The sequence below is a fragment of the Scyliorhinus torazame genome, chromosome 6 (assembly GCF_047496885.1).
Source record: "Scyliorhinus torazame isolate Kashiwa2021f chromosome 6, sScyTor2.1, whole genome shotgun sequence".
Lineage (NCBI taxonomy): Eukaryota > Metazoa > Chordata > Chondrichthyes > Carcharhiniformes > Scyliorhinidae > Scyliorhinus > Scyliorhinus torazame.
The window spans coordinates 23,967,367-23,989,491 of record NC_092712.1 but is presented as its reverse complement, the minus strand read 5'-3'; the positions used below and the strand labels follow the sequence as shown (position 1 = coordinate 23,989,491).

The 22,125-nt window shown below is 49.1% G+C and overlaps 1 protein-coding gene across 1 annotated transcript in view; it reads left to right on the top strand.

Moving 5' to 3' along the window:
• Positions 1-348: 348 nt before the first annotated feature.
• Positions 349-22,125, top strand: part of c6h8orf82 (chromosome 6 C8orf82 homolog) — a 40,584-nt gene continuing 18,807 nt past the window's right edge. The window contains exon 1 of the mRNA XM_072508026.1: positions 349-586. Coding sequence (XP_072364127.1) covers positions 455-586 — 132 coding nt within the window. The 5' untranslated portion in view covers positions 349-454. The remainder of the gene's footprint in view (positions 587-22,125) is intronic.

Sequence of the window (22,125 nt, the reverse complement as noted above, 5' to 3'; positions counted from 1 at the left end):
CCAACACTTTGTCATCCTTTATTGTCCATTTTTATTCATGTTAATTGTTTTGAATTTTTACCTGAGGGCTCCTCTGTACACTCTTGAGGTTTGACGGTGCGTAAATGTAACTTATTGTGTTTTTGTTTCTTTTACAATAAATTATATCTCGATGTTATTGTAACATGAAGGAAATTGCATCTTAAATGCTTTTTTTTCACCTGAACCAAGCACATGATGAGGGTGAATCACCAGTGAGGATAGAGTGGCCTCTCCTGGCTGGTCTGAACCTGCAGCTTGGCTGGGATTGTTTGGCAGAACTAGGTGGGCGGCCCCGAGATTCTACCCGGGGACATTTCGGCGGCGGACCGACTTCCGCGCCTTGGCTTCCCGAGCAACGCGGAGCCCTTGGTAACGGCGGAAGGTGAAAGGTGAAGGGGCCCGTTGGGGCCTGGGCTGCCGAGCCGAGCCCGAGATGGCCCGGACTTTCCTGGGCTCCGGACGCCGCTTCCTTCTCACCGCCTCCCGCTGCCTGACTTACCGCCAAGGCCAGAGTCCGGAGGCCAGGATCCGGGAATATTTCTACTACATCGATCATCAGGGACAGGTAAACACTGGGGATAGGGGTAAATATCCATATAAACACCGGGTATGGGGATAAATATCCATATAAACACCGGGTATGGGGGTAAATATCCATATAAACACCGGGTATGGGGGTAAATATCCATATAGACACCGGAGATAGGGGTAAATATCTATATAAACACCGGGTATGGGGGTAAATATCCATATAAACACCGGGTATGGGGGTAAATATCCATATAAACACCGGGTATAGGGGTAAATATCCATATAAACACCGGGTATGGGGGTAAATATCCATATAAACACCGGAGATAGGGGTAAATATCTATATAAACACCGGGTATGGGGGTAAATATCCATATAAACACCGGGTATAGGGGTAAATATCCATATAAACACCGGGTATGGGGGTAAATATCCATATAAACACCGGAGATAGGGGTAAATATCTATATAAACACCGGGTATGGGGGTAAATATCCATATAAACACCGGGTATGGGGGTAAATATCCATATAAACACCGGGTATAGGGGTAAATATCCATATAGACACCGGAGATAGGGGTAAATATCCATATAAACACCGGGGATGGGGGTAAATATCCATATAGACACCGGGGATAGGGGTAAATATCCATATAGACACCGGGGATAGGGGTAAATATCCATATAGACGCCGGAGATAGGGGTAAATATCCATATAAACACCGGGGATAGGGTTAAATATCCATATAAACACCGGGTATAGGGGTAAATATCAATATAGACACCGGGGATAGTGGTAAATATCCATATAAACACTGGGGATAGGGGTAAATATCCATATAAACACCGGGGATAGGGGTAAATATCCATATAAACACCGGGGATAGGGGTAACTATCCATATAAAAACCGGGGATAGGGGTAAATATCCATATAGACACCGGAGACGGGGGTAAATATCCATATAAACACCGGGTATGGGGGTAAATATCCATATAGACACCGGGGATAGGGGTAAATATCCATATAAACACCGGGGATAGGGGTAAATATCCATATAAACACCGGGATTTGGGGTAAATATCCATATAAACACCGGGTATGGGGGAAAATATCCATATAGACACCGGAGATAGGGGTAAATATCCATATAAACACCGGGGATAGGGGTAAATATCCATATAAACACCGGGTATAGGGGTAAATATCCATATAGACACCGGAGATAGTGGTAAATATCCATATAGACACGGGAGATAGAGGTAAATATCCATATAAACACCGGGGATAGGGTTAAATATCCATATAAACACCGGGTATAGTAGTAAATATCCATATAAACACTGGGGATAGGGGTAAATATCCATATAAACACCGGGGATAGGGGTAAATATCCATATAAACACCGGGGATAGGGGTAAATATCCATATAAACACCGGGTATGGGGGAAAATATCCATATAGACACCGGAGATAGGGGTAAATATCCATATAAACACCTGGGATAGGGGTAAATATCCATATAAACACCGGGTATAGGGGTAAATATCCATATAGACACCGGAGATAGTGGTAAATATCCATATAAACACTGGGGATAGGGGTAAATATCCATATAAACACCGGGGATAGGGGTAAATATCCATATAAACACCGGGGATAGGGGTAAATAGCCATATAAACACCGGGGATAGGGGTAAATATCCATATAAACACCGGAGATAGGGGTAAATATCCATATAAACACCGGGGATAGGGGTAAATATCCATATAAACACTGGGGATAGGGGTAAATGTCCATATAAACACCGGGGATAGGGGTAAATATCCATATAAACACCGGGGATAGGGGTAAATAGCCATATAAACACCGGGGATAGGGGTAAATATCCATATAAACACCGGAGATAGGGGTAAATATCCATATAAACACCGGGGATAGGGGTAAATATCCATATAAACACCGGGGATAGGGGTAAATATCCATATAAACACCGGGGATAGGGGTAAATATCCATATAAACACCGGGGATAGGGGTAAATATCCATATAAACACCGGGGATAGGGGTAAATATCCATATAAACACCGGAGATAGGGGTAAATATCCATATAAACACCGGGGATAGGGGTAAATATCCATATAAACACCGGGGATAGGGGTAAATAGCCATATAAACACCGGGGATAGGGGTAAATATCCATATAAACACCGGAGATAGGGGTAAATATCCATATAAACACCGGGGATAGGGGTAAATATCCATATAAACACTGGGAATAGGGGTAAATATCCATATAGACACCGAGGATAGGGGTAAATATTCATACAAACACTGGGGATAGGGGTAAATATCCATATAAACACCGGGGATAGGGGTAAATATCCATATAAACACCGGGGATAGGGTGGTTAGTTAACAAAATGAAGGACCCGGAGAGAGCGGGTAGATACCGAGATGAAGACCCGGAGAGAGCGGGTAGATACCGAGATGAAGACCTGGAGAGAGCAGGTAGATACCGAGATGAAGACCCGGAGAGAGTGGGTAGATACCGAGATGAAGACCCAGAGAGAGCGGGTAGATACCGAGATGAAGACCCGGAGAGAGCGGGTAGATACCGAGATGAAGACCCAGAGAGAGCGGGTAGATACCGAGATGAAGACCCGGAGAGAGTGGGTAGATACCGAGATGAAGACCCAGAGAGAGCGGGTAGATACCGAGATGAAGACCCAGAGAGAGCGGGTAGATACCGAGATGAAGACCCGGAGAGAGTGGGTAGATACCGAGATGAAGACCCAGAGAGAGCGGGTAGATACCGAGATGAAGACCCAGAGAGAGCGGGTAGATACCGAGATGAAGACCCGGAGAGAGCGGGTAGATACCGAGATGAAGACCCGGAGAGAGTGGGTAGATACCGAGATGAAGACCCAGAGAGAGCGGGTAGATACCGAGATGAAGACCCGGAGAGAGCGGGTAGATACCGAGATGAAGACCCGGAGAGAGCGGGTAGATACCGAGATGAAGACCCGGAGAGAGTGGGTAGATACCGAGATGAAGACCCGGAGAGAGCGGGTAGATACCGAGATGAAGACCCGGAGAGAGCGGGTAGATACCGAGATGAAGACCCGGAGAGAGTCAGAGAGAGTGGGTAGATACCGAGATGAAGACCTGGAGAGAGCGGGTAGATACCGAGATGAAGACCCGGAGAGAGCGGGTAGATACCGAGATGAAGACCCAGAGAGAGCAGGTAGATACCGAGATGAAGACCCGGAGAGAGCAGGTAGATACCGAGATGAAGACCCAGAGAGAGTGGGTAGATACCGAGATGAAGACCTGGAGAGAGCGGGTAGATACCGAGATGAAGACCCGGAGAGAGCGGGTAGATACCGAGATGAAGACCCGGAGAGAGCAGGTAGATACCGAGATGAAGACCCAGAGAGAGCGGGTAGATACCGAGATGAAGACCCGGAGAGAGCGGGTAGATACCGAGATGAAGACCCAGAGAGAGCGGGTAGATACCGAGATGAAGACCCGGAGAGAGCAGGTAGATACCGAGATGAAGACCCGGAGAGAGTGGGTAGATACCGAGATGAAGACCCAGAGAGAGCGGGTAGATACCGAGATGAAGACCCAGAGAGAGCGGGTAGATACCGAGATGAAGACCTGGAGAGAGCGGGTAGATACCGAGATGAAGACCCGGAGAGAGTGGGTAGATACCGAGATGAAGACCCAGAGAGAGCGGGTAGATACCGAGATGAAGACCCGGAGAGAGCGGGTAGATACCGAGATGAAGACCTGGAGAGAGTGGGTAGATACCGAGATGAAGACCCGGAGAGAGCGGGTAGATACCGAGATGAAGACCCGGAGAGAGCAGGTAGATACCGAGATGAAGACCTGGAGAGAGCGGGTAGATACCGAGATGAAGACCCGGAGAGAGCGGGTAGATACCGAGATGAAGACCCGGAGAGAGCGGTAGATACCGAGATGAAGACCCAGAGAGAGCGGGTAGATACCGAGATGAAGACCTGGAGAGAGCGGGTAGATACCGAGATGAAGACCCGGAGAGAGCGGGTAGATACCGAGATGAAGACCCGGAGAGAGCGGTAGATACCGAGATGAAGACCCAGAGAGAGCGGGTAGATACCGAGATGAAGACCCGGAGAGAGCGGGTAGATACCGAGATGAAGACCTGGAGAGAGCGGTAGATACCGAGATGAAGACCTGGAGAGAGCGGTAGATACCGAGATGAAGACCTGGAGAGAGCGGGTAGATACCGAGATGAAGACCTGGAGAGAGCGGGTAGATACCGAGATGAAGACCCGGAGAGAGCGGTAGATACCGAGATGAAGACCCAGAGAGAGCGGGTAGATACCGAGATGAAGACCTGGAGAGAGCGGGTAGATACCGAGATGAAGACCCAGAGAGAGCGGGTAGATACCGAGATGAAGACCTGGAGAGAGCGGGTAGATACCGAGATGAAGACCCGGAGAGAGCGGGTAGATACCGAGATGAAGACCCGGAGAGAGCGGGTAGATACTGAGATGAAGACCCAGAGAGAGTGGGTAGATACCGAGATGAAGACCCGGAGAGAGCAGGTAGATACCGAGATGAAGACCCGGAGAGAGCGGGTATATACCGAGATGAAGACCCGGAGAGAGCGGGTATATACCGAGATGAAGACCCAGAGAGAGCGGGTAGATACCGAGATGAAGACCCGGAGAGAGCGGGTAGATACCGAGATGAAGACCCGGAGAGAGCGGGTAGATACCGAGATGAAGACCCGGAGAGAGCGGGTAGATACCGAGATGAAGACCCGGAGAGAGCAGGTAGATACCGAGATGAAGACCCGGAGAGAGTGGGTAGATACCGAGATGAAGACCCGGAGAGAGTGGGTAGATACCGAGATGAAGACCCGGAGAGAGCGGGTAGATACCGAGATGAAGACCCGGAGAGAGTGGGTAGATACCGAGATGAAGACCCGGAGAGAGCGGGTAGATACCGAGATGAAGACCCGGAGAGAGCGGGTAGATACCGAGATGAAGACCCGGAGAGAGCGGGTAGATACCGAGATGAAGACCCGGAGAGAGCGGTAGATACCGAGATGAAGACCCGGAGAGAGCGGTAGATACCGAGATGAAGACCCAGAGAGAGCGGGTAGATACCGAGATGAAGACCCGGAGAGAGCGGGTATATACCGAGATGAAGACCCAGAGAGAGCGGGTAGATACCGAGATGAAGACCCGGAGAGAGCGGGTAGATACCGAGATGAAGACCCGGAGAGAGCGGGTAGATACCGAGATGAAGACCCGGAGAGAGCGGGTAAATACCGAGATGAAGACCCGGAGAGAGCGGGTAGATACCGAGATGAAGACCCGGAGAGAGCGGGTAGATACCGAGATGAAGACCCGGAGAGAGCGGGTAGATAACGCGATGAAGACCCGGAGAGAGCAGGTAGATACCGAGATGAAGACCCGGAGAGAGCGGTAGATACCGAGATGAAGACCTGGAGAGAGCGGGTAGATACCGAGATGAAGACCCGGAGAGAGCAGGTAGATACCGAGATGAAGACCCGGAGAGAGCGGTAGATACCGAGATGAAGACCTGGAGAGAGCGGTAGATACCGAGATGAAGACCTGGAGAGAGCAGGTAGATACCGAGATGAAGACCCGGAGAGAGCGGTAGATACCGAGATGAAGACCTGGAGAGAGCGGTAGATACCGAGATGAAGACCTGGAGAGAGCAGGTAGATACCGAGATGAAGACCCGGAGAGAGTGGGTAGATACCGAGATGAAGACCCGGAGAGAGCAGGTAGATACCGAGATGAAGACCCGGAGAGAGCGGGTAGATACCGAGATGAAGACCTGGAGAGAGCAGGTAGATACCGAGATGAAGACCCGGAGAGAGTGGGTAAATACCGAGATGAAGACCCGGAGAGAGCGGGTGGAGAACGTGAAGACCCGGAGTGGAAGGGTAGATAACGGGATGATGACCCAGAGAGAGGGGGGTAGATACCGAGTTGAAGACCCGGAGAGAGCGGGTAGATACCGAGATGAAGACCCGGAGAGAGCGGGTGGAGAACGTGAAGACCCGGAGTGGAAGGGTAGATAACGGGATGATGACCCAGAGAGAGGGGGGTAGATACCGAGATGAAGACCCTGAATATGAGGGTAGATAACGAGGTGAAGACCCTGAGAGAGCGGGTGGATAAAGACCCGGAGAGAGCCTATAGATTACGAGATGAAGATCCGGAGAGAGTGGGTAGATACCGAGATGAAGACCCGGAGAGAGCGGGTAGATACCGAGATGAAGACCCGGAGAGAGCAGGTAGATACCGAGATGAAGACCCGGAGAGAGCGGGTAGATACCGAGATGAAGACCCGGAGAGAGCAGGTAGATACCGAGATGAAGACCCGGAGAGAGCGGGTAGATACCGAGATGAAGGACCCGGAGAGAGCGGGTAGATACCGAGATGAAGACCCGGAGAGAGCAGGTAGATACCGAGATGAAGACCCGGAGAGAGCGGGTAGATACCGAGATGAAGACCCGGAGAGAGCGGGTAGATACTGAGATGAAGACCCAGAGAGAGCGGGTAGATACCGAGATGAAGACCCGGAGAGAGCAGGTAGATACCGAGATGAAGACCCAGAGAGAGCGGGTAGATACCGAGATGAAGACCCGGAGAGAGCGGGTAGATACCGAGATGAAGACCCAGAGAGAGCGGGTAGATACCGAAATGAAGACCCGGAGAGAGTGGGTAGATACCGAGATGAAGACCCGGAGAGAGTGGGTAGATACCGAGATGAAGACCCAGAGAGAGCGGGTAGATACCGAGATGAAGACCCGGAGAGAGCAGGTAGATACCGAGATGAAGACCCGGAGAGAGCGGTAGATACCGAGATGAAGACCCGGAGAGAGCGGTAGATACCGAGATGAAGACCTGGAGAGAGCGGGTACATACCGAGATGAAGACCCAGAGAGAGCGGGTAGATACCGAGATGAAGACCCGGAGAGAGCGGGTAGATACCGAGATGAAGACCCGGAGAGAGCGGGTAGATACCGAGATGAAGACCCGGAGAGAGCGGGTAGATACCGAGATGAAGACCCGGAGAGAGCGGGTAGATAACGCGATGAAGACCCGGAGAGAGCAGGTAGATACCGAGATGAAGACCCGGAGAGAGCGGTAGATACCGAGATGAAGACCTGGAGAGAGCGGGTAGATACCGAGATGAAGACCCGGAGAGAGCAGGTAGATACCGAGATGAAGACCCGGAGAGAGCGGTAGATACCGAGATGAAGACCTGGAGAGAGCGGTAGATACCGAGATGAAGACCTGGAGAGAGCAGGTAGATACCGAGATGAAGACCCGGAGAGAGCGGTAGATACCGAGATGAAGACCTGGAGAGAGCGGTAGATACCGAGATGAAGACCTGGAGAGAGCAGGTAGATACCGAGATGAAGACCCGGAGAGAGTGGGTAGATACCGAGATGAAGACCCGGAGAGAGCAGGTAGATACCGAGATGAAGACCCGGAGAGAGCGGGTAGATACCGAGATGAAGACCTGGAGAGAGCAGGTAGATACCGAGATGAAGACCCGGAGAGAGTGGGTAAATACCGAGATGAAGACCCGGAGAGAGCGGGTGGAGAACGTGAAGACCCGGAGTGGAAGGGTAGATAACGGGATGATGACCCAGAGAGAGGGGGGTAGATACCGAGTTGAAGACCCGGAGAGAGCGGGTAGATACCGAGATGAAGACCCGGAGAGAGCGGGTGGAGAACGTGAAGACCCGGAGTGGAAGGGTAGATAACGGGATGATGACCCAGAGAGAGGGGGGTAGATACCGAGATGAAGACCCTGAATATGAGGGTAGATAACGAGGTGAAGACCCTGAGAGAGCGGGTGGATAAAGACCCGGAGAGAGCCTATAGATTACGAGATGAAGATCCGGAGAGAGTGGGTAGATACCGAGATGAAGACCCGGAGAGAGCGGGTAGATACCGAGATGAAGACCCGGAGAGAGCAGGTAGATACCGAGATGAAGACCCGGAGAGAGCGGGTAGATACCGAGATGAAGACCCGGAGAGAGCAGGTAGATACCGAGATGAAGACCCGGAGAGAGCGGGTAGATACCGAGATGAAGGACCCGGAGAGAGCGGGTAGATACCGAGATGAAGACCCGGAGAGAGCAGGTAGATACCGAGATGAAGACCCGGAGAGAGCGGGTAGATACCGAGATGAAGACCCGGAGAGAGCGGGTAGATACTGAGATGAAGACCCAGAGAGAGCGGGTAGATACCGAGATGAAGACCCGGAGAGAGCAGGTAGATACCGAGATGAAGACCCAGAGAGAGCGGGTAGATACCGAGATGAAGACCCGGAGAGAGCGGGTAGATACCGAGATGAAGACCCAGAGAGAGCGGGTAGATACCGAAATGAAGACCCGGAGAGAGTGGGTAGATACCGAGATGAAGACCCGGAGAGAGTGGGTAGATACCGAGATGAAGACCCAGAGAGAGCGGGTAGATACCGAGATGAAGACCCGGAGAGAGCAGGTAGATACCGAGATGAAGACCCGGAGAGAGCGGTAGATACCGAGATGAAGACCCGGAGAGAGCGGTAGATACCGAGATGAAGACCTGGAGAGAGCGGGTACATACCGAGATGAAGACCCAGAGAGAGCGGGTAGATACCGAGATGAAGACCCGGAGAGAGCGGGTAGATACCGAGATGAAGACCCGGAGAGAGCGGGTAGATACCGAGATGAAGACCCAGAGAGAGCGGGTAGATACCGAGATGAAGACCCGGAGAGAGCGGGTAGATACCGAGATGAAGACCCAGAGAGAGCGGGTAGATACCGAGATGAAGACCCAGAGAGAGCGGGTAGATACCGAGATGAAGACCCAGAGAGAGCGGGTAGATACCGAGATGAAGACCCGGAGAGAGCGGGTAGATACCGAGATGAAGACCCGGAGAGAGCGGGTAGATACCGAGATGAAGACCCGGAGAGAGCGGGTAGATACCGAGATGAAGACCCGGAGAGAGCGGGTAGATACCGAGATGAAGACCCGGAGAGAGCGGGTAGATACCGAGATGAAGACCCGGAGAGAGCGGGTAGATACCGAGATGAAGACCCAGAGAGAGCAGGTAGATACCGAGATGAAGACCCGGAGAGAGCAGGTAGATACCGAGATGAAGACCCGGAGAGAGCGGGTAGATACCGAGATGAAGACCCGGAGAGAGCGGGTAGATACCGAGATGAAGACCCGGAGAGAGCGGGTAGATACTGAGATGAAGACCCAGAGAGAGCGGGTAGATACCGAGATGAAGACCCAGAGAGAGCGGGTAGATACCGAGATGAAGACCCGGAGAGAGCGGGTAGATACCGAGATGAAGACCCGGAGAGAGCAGGTAGATACCGAGATGAAGACCCGGAGAGAGCGGGTAGATACCGAGATGAAGACCCGGAGAGAGCGGGTAGATAACGAGATGAAGACCCGGAGAGAGCGGGTAGATACCGAGATGAAGATCCGGATAGAGCGGGTAGATACCGAGATGAAGACCCGGAGAGAGCGGGTAGATACCGAGATGAAGACCCAGAGAGAGCGGGTAGATACCGAGATGAAGACCCAGAGAGAGTGGGTAGATACTGAGATTAAGACCCGGAGAGAGTGGGTAAATACCGAGATGAAGATCCGGATAGAGCGGGTAGATAACGAGATGAAGACCCGGAGAGAGCGGGTAGATACCGAGATGAAGATCCGGATAGAGCGGGTAGATACCGAGATGAAGACCCAGAGAGAGCGGGTAGATACCGAGATGAAGATCCGGATAGAGCGGGTAGATAACGAGATGAAGACCCGGAGAGAGTGGGTAGATACCGAGATGAAAATCCGGATAGAGCGGGTAGATACCGAGATGAAGATCCGGAGAGAGCGGGTAGATACCGAGATGAAGACCCAGAGAGAGCGGTAGATACCGAGATGAAGACCCGGAGAGAGCGGGTAAATACCGAGATGAAGACCTGGAGAGAGCGGGTAGATAACGCGATGAAGACCCGGATAGAGCGGGTAGATAACGAGATGAAGACCCGGAGAGAGCGGGTAGATACCGAGATGAAGACCCGGAGAGAGCGGGTAGATACCGAGATGAAGATCCGGATAGAGTGGGTAGATACCGAGATGAAGATCCGGATAGAGCGGGTAGATAACGAGATGAAGACCCGGAGAGAGCGGGTAGATACCGAGATGAAGATCCGGATAGAGCGGGTAGATAACGAGATGAAGACCCGGAGAGAGCGGGTAGATACCGAGATGAAGACCCGGAGAGAGCGGGTAGATACCGAGATGAAGATCCGGATAGAGTGGGTAGATACCGAGATGAAGATCCGGATAGAGCGGGTAGATAATGAGATGAGGACCCTGAGTATGAGGGTAGATAACAAGATGAAGACCCGATGAGTGAGGGTAGATAACGCGATGAAGACCCAGAGAGTGAGGGTAGATAACGAGATGAAGACCCTGAGTATGAGGGTAGATAACAAGATGAAGACCCGATGAGTGAGAGTAGGTAACGAGATGAAGACCCGGAGAGTGAGGGTAGATAACGAGAGGAAGATCCTGAGTATGAGGGTAGATAACAAGATGAAGACCCGATGAGTGAGGGTAGATCACGAGATGAAGACCGAGTATGAGGGTAGATAACGAGATGAAGACCCGGAGAGAGCGGGTAGATACCGAGATGAAGACCCGGAGAGAGTGGGTAGATACCGAGATGAAGACCCGGAGAGAGTGGGTAGATACCGAGATGAAGACCCGGAGAAAGCGGGTAGATAATGAGATGAGGACCCTGAGTATGAGGGTAGATAACAAGATGAAGACCCGATGAGTGAGGGTAGATAACGCGATGAAGACCCAGAGAGTGAGGGTAGATAACGAGATGAAGACCCTGAGTATGAGGGTAGATAACAAGATGAAGACCCGATGAGTGAGAGTAGGTAACGAGATGAAGACCCGGAGAGTGAGGGTAGATAACGAGAGGAAGATCCTGAGTATGAGGGTAGATAACAAGATGAAGACCCGATGAGTGAGGGTAGATCACGAGATGAAGACCGAGTATGAGGGTAGATAACGAGATGAAGACCCGGAGAGTGAGGGTAGATAACGAGATGACGACCCGAGAGTGAGGGTAGATCACGAGATGAAGACCCGGAGAGTGAGGGTAGATAACGAGATGACGACCCGAGAGTGAGGGTAGATCACGAGATGAAGATCCGGAGAGTGAGGGGAGATAATAAGATGAAGACCCTGAGTATGAGGGTAGATAATGAGATGAAGACCCTGAGTATGAGGGTAGATAATGAGATGAAGACCCTGAGTATGAGAGGGTAGACCCTGAGTATGACACTGGAATGCCTGGATGAACATCAATATAAATGTCAAATTGTGTTGTAAATACTTGGAACTTGGCAAATATTAACATGAAAAGGTCAAAGACCAAGTAAATATTATTGGTAGAAATATCTCAGAAACCAACTAAATATTGACACAAAATATCCTAAGGCCAGGTAAATGTCAGTATAAATCCCAGGAGCTGAGAAATGTGAATAGAAATTCTTACATTAAGTATTAAAATAAACCCTGGGGCATTGTAAACAAAATAGAACCATTTAGATTTACCTTATCATAGAATCTACAGTGCAGAAGGAGGCCATTCAGCCCATAGAGTCTGCACCGACCCTTGGAAAGAGCACCCCACTTAAGCCCACACCTCCAGTCACCCCCACCTACCCTTTGTTTTGGCCATTAAGGACAATTTAGCAAGGCCAATCCACCTAACCTGCACATCTTTGGACTGTGGGAGGAAACCGGAGCACCCGGAGGAAACCCGCACAGACATGGGGAGGATGTGCAGACTCCACACAGACAACGACCCAAGACGGGAATCGAACCTGGGACCCTGGAGCTGCGAAGCAACAGTGCTAAGCACTGTGCTACCGTGAAGTATTTTGTATAAGTTTCCTCTCAGTTATCTGCCTTCATTAAGAAGTCTTACAACACCAGGCTAAAGTCCAACAGGTTTATTTTGAAGCGCAGCTCCTTCCTCAGGTGATCAAAGATCACCCTTCAGGTTAAAGGAGACCCAGTCTTCGTTATTGTGCCTCCACTGAACTATAATTAAAAGAGTATAAAGAGACTGCGGGGGCCTGGCTGAGTGGGTAGGAAGCAGTCATTTGTGGTGCTGCATTCTGTCAATTAACCTATTATCAACAAAAGTCTTAATGTCTAGTTTCATACTTCACCAACTGGCTTGGGATTTATTGCGGGAAGATTTAAATTTCGAAGTAGAGATGTTACTCTCCAGTTGTACAGGGCATTGGTGAGACCACATCTGGAGTACTGATCTCCTCATTTAAGGAAGGATGTTCCTATGTTGGAAGCAGTTCATTGAAGGTTTAGTAAACTAATACCTGGAATGAGTGGGTTGTCTTATGAAGAAAGGTTGGCCAGGCTAAGCTTGTCTCCACTGGAGTTTAGAAGAAAAGAGGCAACTTGATTGAAACATGTATGATCCTGAGGGGTGTTGACAAGGTGGATGTGGAGCGGATGCTTCCTCTTGTGGGAAAATATAGAACTTGGGGGTCACTGTTTAAAAATTTGCAGTCGAAGATGACGGTCCTTCCGAGACTGCTTTCCTTTTTTCAATGTCTCCCGATTTTTGTCCCAAAGGCTTTTTTCAGAAGTATGAATGCGGCGATATCGAGGTTTATGTGGGCGGGTAAAACACCGAGAGTAAGGAGGGCACTCCTGCAACGGACCAGCGGAGAAGGGTGCTTGGCTCTCCCGAACTTTATTAACTATTACTGGGCTGCCAACATATCGATGGTCAGGAAGTGGGTAGTGGGGGAGGGGGAGGTCTGGGAGCAGATGGAGGCATCATCCTGCAAAGGTACGAGTTTGGAGGCTTTACAAACGGCACCTCTGCCGTTCTCACCGGCTCAGTGCTCTACATGTCCGGTGGTGGTGGCAGCCCTAAGGGTGTGGGGGCAACGGAGGCAGCATATGAGACTGCAGGGGGCGTCAGTGTGGTCACCAATCTGTGACAATCACCAGTTTGTCCCGGGGGGGCTGGATGGAGGCTTTCAGGTATGGCAGTGGGCAGGGATTGAGAGTTTTGTGGATCACGGTAGCATTGTGGATAGCACAATTGCTTCACAGCTCCAGGGTCCCAGGTTTGATTCCAGCTTGGGCCACTGTCTGTGCGGAGTCTGCACATCCTCCCCGTGTGTGCGTGGGTTTTCTCCGGGTGCTCCGGTTTCCTCCCACAGTCCAAAGATATGCAGGTTAGGTGGATTGGCCATGATAAATTGCCCTTAGTGTCCAAAATTGCCCTTAGTGTTGGGTGGGGTTACTGGGTTATGGGGATAGGGTGGAGGTGTTGACCTTGGGTACGGTGCTCTTTCCAAGAGCCGGTGCAGACTCGATGGGCCGAATGGCCTCATTCTGCACTGTAAATTCTGTGATAATCTATTCATCCAGGAGGGCTTTCCGACCTTGGAGATATTAGAGGAGGAGTTTGATTTGCCGGGTGGGAACGGGTTTCGGTACCTTCAAGTGAGGGACTTTGTACGGAGGCAGGTCCCAATCTTTCCTCGCCTCCCCCTGAGGGGACTACAGAATAAAGTGCTGTCAAAAACAGGGGTTGGAGGTGGGAAGGTTTCGGAGATATACAGGGCATTGTTAGAGTGGGAAGGGGCCCCTATCAGAGAGTTGAAGAGGAAGTGGGACGAGGAGCTAGGAGGGGAGCTAGAAACTGAACTGTGGGAAAAAGCCTTGAAAAGGGTAAATGCATCCTCTTCCTGCGCTAGACTCAGCTTGATTCAGTTCAAGGTAGTCCACAGGGCCCACATAATGGTAGCCCGGATGAGTAGGTTCTTCGAGGAGGTGGAGGACAGATGTGGACAGTGTGGCGTAGCCTGGCCAACCATGTTCATATGTTTTGGGCAGTCCGAAACTGAGAGAATTCTGGCAGGGATTTGCGGATGTCATGTCAGAAGTCCTGGAAGGTAGGGTAACTCCGAGTCCAGAATTGGCAATATTTGGGCTGTCGGAGGATCCAGGGGCAAAGGGTGGGAGGGAGGCCGATGTCCTGGCCTTCTCCCTGGTGGCCCGGAGACGGATCTTGCTGAGATGGAGGGACTCGGAGCCTCCGAAGTCAGGAGTGTGGGTCAGCGATATGGTAGGGTTTCTCAGTCTGGAGAAAATCAAGTTCGCTCTGAGAGGATCAATACAGGGATTCGCCCTGAGTTGGCAGCCATTCATCGATTTCTTTAACAAAAATTGAACGTCAGCAGTAAGGGGGGGGAAAGTGGGGGGAGGTAAACAGGAGGCAGGGTAATGTTAAATCAGGACAGGGAGCTTAGTATACGGGTAACTGGGGACAGGGCAGGAGAAGTGGGGGACGTGGTTTATTGTTCTTTTAGGGGGTATTTTGCGCGTCGACCCGCGCGGTTGTTTTAGAAATGTCAACATGTTAAATTGTGAAAATTACAAATGCTTCAATAAAATATTTTCTGAAAAAAATTAGGAGTCGCCCATTTCAGACAGATATGAGGCAAAGTTCTTTGCGGTTTGAGAGTCTCTGGAACTCTCTTAAAAGGCAGTGGAAGCACAGTCTTTGAATATTTTCATGGCAGATAGATTTTTGATGAATAAGGGGGTAAAAGGTGAATAAGGGGGTGAAAGGATATCAGGGCAGCTGGGAGGTTACCATCAGATCAGCAACAATCTTATTGAATTGCGGAACTGGTTTGAAGGGCCGAGTGGCCTATTCCAGCTCCAAGCTAGTATCTTTGTTCGTATGTATAAGCTGCTGCAGCCCTGATCCTGGGGGGGAGGGGTGCTCCCAATGGTACATGCCCACTTCTGACCCTACCAGTGTCTGCGTGGCTGACCCCTCCTGTGGACCCTGCTTCAAACCCATTCAAGGAGACTTGAGCAGGTTGAACTGTCCGTCTACAGGCAATTTCCTCCCCTCTCCCAAATAACACTGGCATTGGGAACTGTTGCTCTCTTTATTTGGTTCTAAATATGGCTGTCAATATGGTCGCCTTCCTTAATTCTAATTACGTTTGCTTTAGAGTCGCCAGGTATCTTTTGATACCGCCACAAGGTTCAAACCCGAATACTGATCAAAGATCCGGTACACCAGTTAGTTAGTTCAAAGTCAATACTATTTTTTTACACACACGGCAATATCTACTCATGTACGAAATACTACAGACTAAACTATCTCTACTGCTAAAACCTATACTTAGCTTCGGGCGCCCACTCAGTCAGAGGAACAATGGCCGTTGTTCGGATCTGAGGCTGCTGGGATCGAAGGGGGGACAGGAGAACAGCTAATGTCGTCCGTCTGGTAGCGAGCGTTGACCTTGGACTTACTTGCTTCTGGTGCAGCTGGTGGACGGGTCTCTCCGCTTTGAGAGCCGAGTCCAAGAGAACGATTCTCTCTTGGGGCCGCCTTCTTATACCCGAAGGGGGCTTCGCGCGCTTTTGGGTGGGCCTTGAACTTGGCCCCAATCAATTGGGCCGTATCTTGATCACTCGTATTGATCTTGACCAATAAAGGGGTGGGTGCCCTGATGGCTGGGCGTGTCCTAGGTGGCCGTTGGCCTGCTTTGTTTGTGCTTTCGGTTTGGGGAACTGGCGCCGGGAGGCCTGGAGCCAGGTCGGTTACTTGAGTATCTCCCTTTGTTCCCGCAGATGGGCCATCACTATGCTCATGGACCTACAGTTTCAGTCTCGTCTGGGAGCTGCAGTTCCAATACATGTACAGGCTCTGTGCCTGCCTGCTTTCTTAGCATTGTCCATAGTTCCCCGCAATCTTTGCAAACATCCATTTTGTATTCTGGAAGTGGCCATCCCAGATGGCTACAGAACTTGCATTCTTTGGAATAAAGCTTCGGAAATAAGGAGATTAAGAAATATTGGAGGTGGGGGTAAAACACCTCCCATATTTATTTTAGCAAAAGTTAAATGATTTGGTCCGAATTTTGCTTGAGGCATGAGAGACAAAGTAATAGAAAGATAGGCCTGTCGAGTTAAATGAAGTAGCATTGGCAGAAGCTTAATGGAGCAGAAACACAGGCACCGAAATTTGGGCTGCGCTGTAAATCCTGTGTATTTCTATAGCTAGCAGCATAATCTGACTGCCTTTCAAAAGTACTTAATTAGCTGTAAAGCACCAATGGTTGTGGTGTGCAATATAAATGCAAGTTTTTTTTCTTTCCTGTACTACCATTATGAGATCGAGTATGTAATTACTATTTAATTTCTATTTCCCATCTGACCTTGAATCTCTTTATCACCCAACACATTTTTCTTTGGCGACTGGTGATTCATCTATCACTGGGAACTTGGCAGAGTCAATGCCTCTTTCCAGCTTCCCTCTTTGGTGAGGGAGCTAATTAATCTAAAAGTTCTTCTTCACACTCACGTACAATAGAGCCTTTATGTTTCAGCATGCTCTGACATGAAAGCTACATGATCGTGTTAACCGACAGGACTTGAGAATTAGCAGGATTGCACTCCCTCGCAGCCAGTTATTAATGGACTTTCTGTACTGTTAAGGCACGGCTAATAGTAAACGGCGAGCTGTTCGAATCCCAGAAGGAGAACTTGAGACAGCTATCTCACGTTTGGGTTTTTTTACAATTTGTATAGTATATGGAGAGGTTTGAAATGATGTTCCCGACCATTTATAGCAAAGTACGTGTTTATTAAGAAATAGGAAAAAATAGAATTGCACTTAAAGACAACAGTCACTTCACACAGGACCAATACTTTAAGACAGTTCCACATTATCTTAATGGAACCACTTTCAGAGCTAACCTTCCCCATATCTGTTCAGCCACACCGTATAAATCTTCGAATCTATAAAATTCCTGTAATCTTTTACCACAAAGTGTCTTTAATTTCTTTAGGGGTACCCTTTGAGGTAATTTCTTTAGGGGTACCCTTTGAGGTTAACAGCAGCTGGCTCTTCAAAACTGGCTTCGTTCACACTGGGAGGTGACTAGTAATTCCTGTTGTCTGCTGAGATGTAAAACCCCATAGGTTTCAGTATCTCCTTAAATGCGTTCTTTCTCTTTGACTTCTCCCAGAATTGATTAACTTTATTTCTTTGCTTTAACTTTTAGAAGATAAAAGAAAATTAAGCTCCCTGCATTTATATTTTACCGATGACACCTTTCCTTTACACCCTGCATATCTTCAGAAAGAAGGCTTTCGACAAGGCCTCACAAAGCAGATTAATATGTAAAGTTAAAGTGCATGGGATTACGGGTAGTGTCTTGAGGTGGATAAAAAGGTGGTTAGCAGACAGGATGTTGGAATAAATGAGTTTTTCTGATTGGCAGGCAGTGACTAGTGGGGTACCGCAGGGATCTGTGCTAGGACCCCAATAGTTCACATTATATATTAATGATTTGGACCAGGGAACTAAATGTATTATCTCCAAATTTGCAAATGATACAAAGTTGGGTGGGAGGGTGAGCTGTGAGGAGGATGCAGGTTCGCTTCAGCAGGATTTGGACAGGCTGAGTGAGTGGGCATATGAATGGCAGATGCAGTATAATGTGGATAAATGTGACGTTATCTGCTTCAGTAGCACAAATAGGAAGGCAGATTATTATTTGAATGGGTGTAAATTGAGAGAGGTGGATACTCAGCGAGACTTGGTGTCTTTGTGCATCAGTCGCTGAAAGTAAGCGCGCAGGTACAGCAGGCAGTAAAAAAGGCAAATGGTATGTTGACCTTCATAGCGAGAGGATTTGAGTATAGGATCAGAAATGTTTTACTGCAATTGTGTAGGGCATTGGCGAGGCCACACCTGGAGTATTGTGGGCAGTTTTGGTGTCCTTATCTGAGGAAGGATGTTCTTGCTATGGAGGGACTGCAGCAAACGTTTACCAGGCTGATTCCTGGGATGGCGCGACTGTCATATGAGGAGAGACTAAGTCGGTTCGGATTATATTCATTGGAGTTTAGAAGAGTGAGAGGGGATCTCATAGAAACTTACAAAATTCTAACAGGATGAGGGTAGATTCAGAAAGAATGTTCCCGATGGTTGGGGAGTCCAGAACTAGCGGTCACAGTTTGAGGATAAGGGATAAACCTTTTAGGACTGAGGTGAGGAGAAATTTCTTCGCCCAGAGAATGGTGAATCTGTGGAATTCACTCCCACAGAAAGTAGTTGAGGCGAAAACGTTGTTATTTCAAGAAGGAATTAGATTTAACTCTTGGGGCTAAAGCGATATGGGGGGAAGGCAGGATCAGGGTATTGAACTTGATGATCAGCCATGATCATAATGAATGGTGGAGCAGGCTTGAAGGGCTGAATGGCCTCCTCCTGCCTCTATTTTCTATGTTTAGAGTCAAGTGTCTTGTATCCTGTGTTGTGACATTGACTGTACTTCAAAAAGTAATTCATTGGTTGTGAAATGACACGGGACATCTTGCTTTTGTGAAAGGGGGGATATAAATGCAAGTCTTTCTTTTGTTTCAACCAGAGTGTCAGATTACATAACAAACCGAGAAAGCTGGAAAAACCCAGCCGGCCTGGCAGCATCCGTACGCAGAGAAAACAGAGTTAATGTTTTGAGTCTTCAAGACCCTTCTTCAGAACTAAAGAGAGGGAAGATTGTGTACTGTAAGATTAGTGGAAGATGGGTGAGATTGCAACAAAGATGGAGCAAAACCCAACAACAAGTGACAGGTGGCCTGGGAGGGTTTTTGCATAGGAACAAAAAATCTTTGGGATATTTAAAAAAAAAGGGTTAAGATGGAGGAGAAAAGTCACAGTGTAAAGTTGTTGAACCCCATGTTGAGCCTTGAGGGCTGTAATTTGTCTCATCGGAAGGTGAGATGCTGCTCCTCCAGCTTGCGTTGTGCTTCATTGGAGCATTGTTGCAGGTCAAGGATAGATATCCTTGGGCAGAGTGCCACAGTGGTCAGCACTGCTGCCTCACAGCACCAGGGACCCAGGTTCAGTTCCAGCCTTGGATCTGTGTGGGGTTTGCACTTTTTCCCCGTGTCGACGTGGGTTTCCTCCGGATGCTCCGGTTTCCTCCCACCGTCCAAAGATGTGCGGGTTAGCTGGATCGCCATGATAAATTGCGCCCGAGTGTCTAAAGGTCAGGTGTGGTTCCTGGGTTACGGGGAAAGGGTGGGGAAGGGGGTTGGTGCAGACTCGATGGGCCGAATGGCATCCTTCTGCACTGTAGTGATTCTATGACATATGGGCATGATGCTGAGTTAAAACGGCAAGTAATAAAGTTGGGGTCATGCTTGCGGTCGATCTAAGGTGCTTTGCAAAGTGGCCACCCAGTCTGCATTTTGTCTCCCCAATGTAGAGGAGACCGCATTGGGAGCAGTGGTTACAGTCGACCAAATTGAAAGGAGTGTTCCTGGCCTTTGACAGTGAGGAGGGAGGAGGTAAAGGGACAGGTGTTGCACCTTCTGTGATTGCAAGGTGCTGTGGGAAGGGGGATGATAAGTTGTGGGTGATAGAGGAGCAGAGCAGGGTGCGGAATACTGACAGGGGGGCTGAGGGGAAGATGTGTTTTGTGGTGGCATCATGCTGGTGTTGACAGATGTGTGCCTGACCAGGTTGACTCTCTTCTGCAGCTCAGCTGCTGCAGAAACCCTGATCCATGCCTTTAAGTGTTCCAATGCCCCCGAGCCTCCCGCCTGCTTTATTCCCCTCAGACATTCCCTGTTCACCACCCAACTCACACCAACTGCTGTTCACTCAATAGCTCAGCGCTCGCTCACCTACATTACCTTGAGTTTAAAATGATCATCTTTGTTTACAAATCCCTCCATGACCTGTCCTTTAACACGCTCCTTCTAATAGACCTCTTTGATCAAGCCCTTGGTTCTCTGCCCTAATACCTCCTTATGGGGCACTCTGTCAAATTTTGTTTGATAATTCTTTTCTGAGGCACTGTGGGATTATTTGTATAGTGACCTCAGAGTCACTGTACAAATACAAATGGTTTTGTTAGTCAACCAGAATTTGTTTTGACCAATTCTTGCACAAAGGATTTAGTCTATGAACATAAGGCCATAGGAAATGGGAGCAAGGAGCAGGGCACTCGGCCTGTCGAGCCTGTTCCACCATTCAATCCGACCATGGCTGATCTTCACTCCATTTTCCCACCTGCTGCTCAAATCCTTCAATTCTCTGAGACTCCAACAATCTCTCAATTCCAGCCGTAAATTTATTCAACGTTGATTCCAAATACACCTGTTGGACTTCAACCTGGTGTTGTAAGACATCTTGCTGTACTCCAGATGTGGTCTCCTAGTTCTTGTACCATGAGTTAATTGGAGCAGATTTTCTTTATCTACCTTACCTAAACCTGTTATAACCATGTACACCTCTATCAAACTTCCTCCCAATCTCCTTTGCTTCAAGGAGAACAGCACTAGCTTCTCCAGCTTAACCTTGCAGCTAAAAGCCTTCATCCATGGAACCATTCTGGTAAATCTCCCCAGCACCCTCTCGGGAATCCCCACATCCTTCCTAAAGCCTGGTGACCAGAGCTGGGAAACCGTATCCCAGTTGTGGCTGGACCAGAGCGTTATAAAAATTCAGTGCAAGTTTGTGGCTTTTGGACTGAATCCTCTATTTATAAAGCCCAAGGTCACATATGCTTTGTTAAACACTCTCTGTGTGTGAGAATATTCTCCAAACATTCTGCGATTATAAAGAAATGCTGAAATTGGGTGATCATCAATTTGACCTCTTCATTTAAGAATTTAAAATTAATTTACGGGATATGGGCGTGTCTGGTTAGGCCAGCATTTAGTGCCATTCCTTGTTGCCTTTCAGGAAGTGGTGGTGAGCTGCCTTCTTGAACTGCTGCAGTCTCTGCAGTATAGGGAGGGAGTTCCAGGATGTTGCCCCAGCGACAATGAAGGAACAGCGATATATTTCTAAGTCAGGAGGGTGAGTGACTTGGAGGGGAACCTCCAGGTGGTGGGGTTCCCAGGTATCTGCTGCTCTTGTCCTTCCAGATGGTCGTGATTGTGGGTTTGGAAGGTGCTGCCTAAGGAACCTCGGTGAGTTCCTGCAGTGCATCTTGTAGATGGTATATCATCAATGCAAAGCTATCCACACTCAGTTGTTGGAACATGGAATGGTTTTCCACAAGAACTGCTTGATTGAAAAAGACTTGCATCTTTTAGGGGAATATTGGACAACTGTTTGAAGCTGAGGAAGATGAAGGGAGAGAACATGAAAGTTCTTGGAAGTGTGGATGAGCAGAGGGATCTAGGTGTCCATGTACATAGATCCCTGAAAGTTGCCACCCAGGTTGATAGGGTTGTGAAGAAGGCCTATGGAGTGTTGGCCTTTATTGGTAGAGGGATTGAGTTCCAGAGTCATGAGGTCATGTTGCAGCTGTACAAAACTCTGGTACGGCCGCATTTGGAGTATTGCGTACAGTTCTGGTCACCGCATTATAGGAAGGACGTGGAAGCTTTGGAGCGGGTGCAGAGGATATTTAC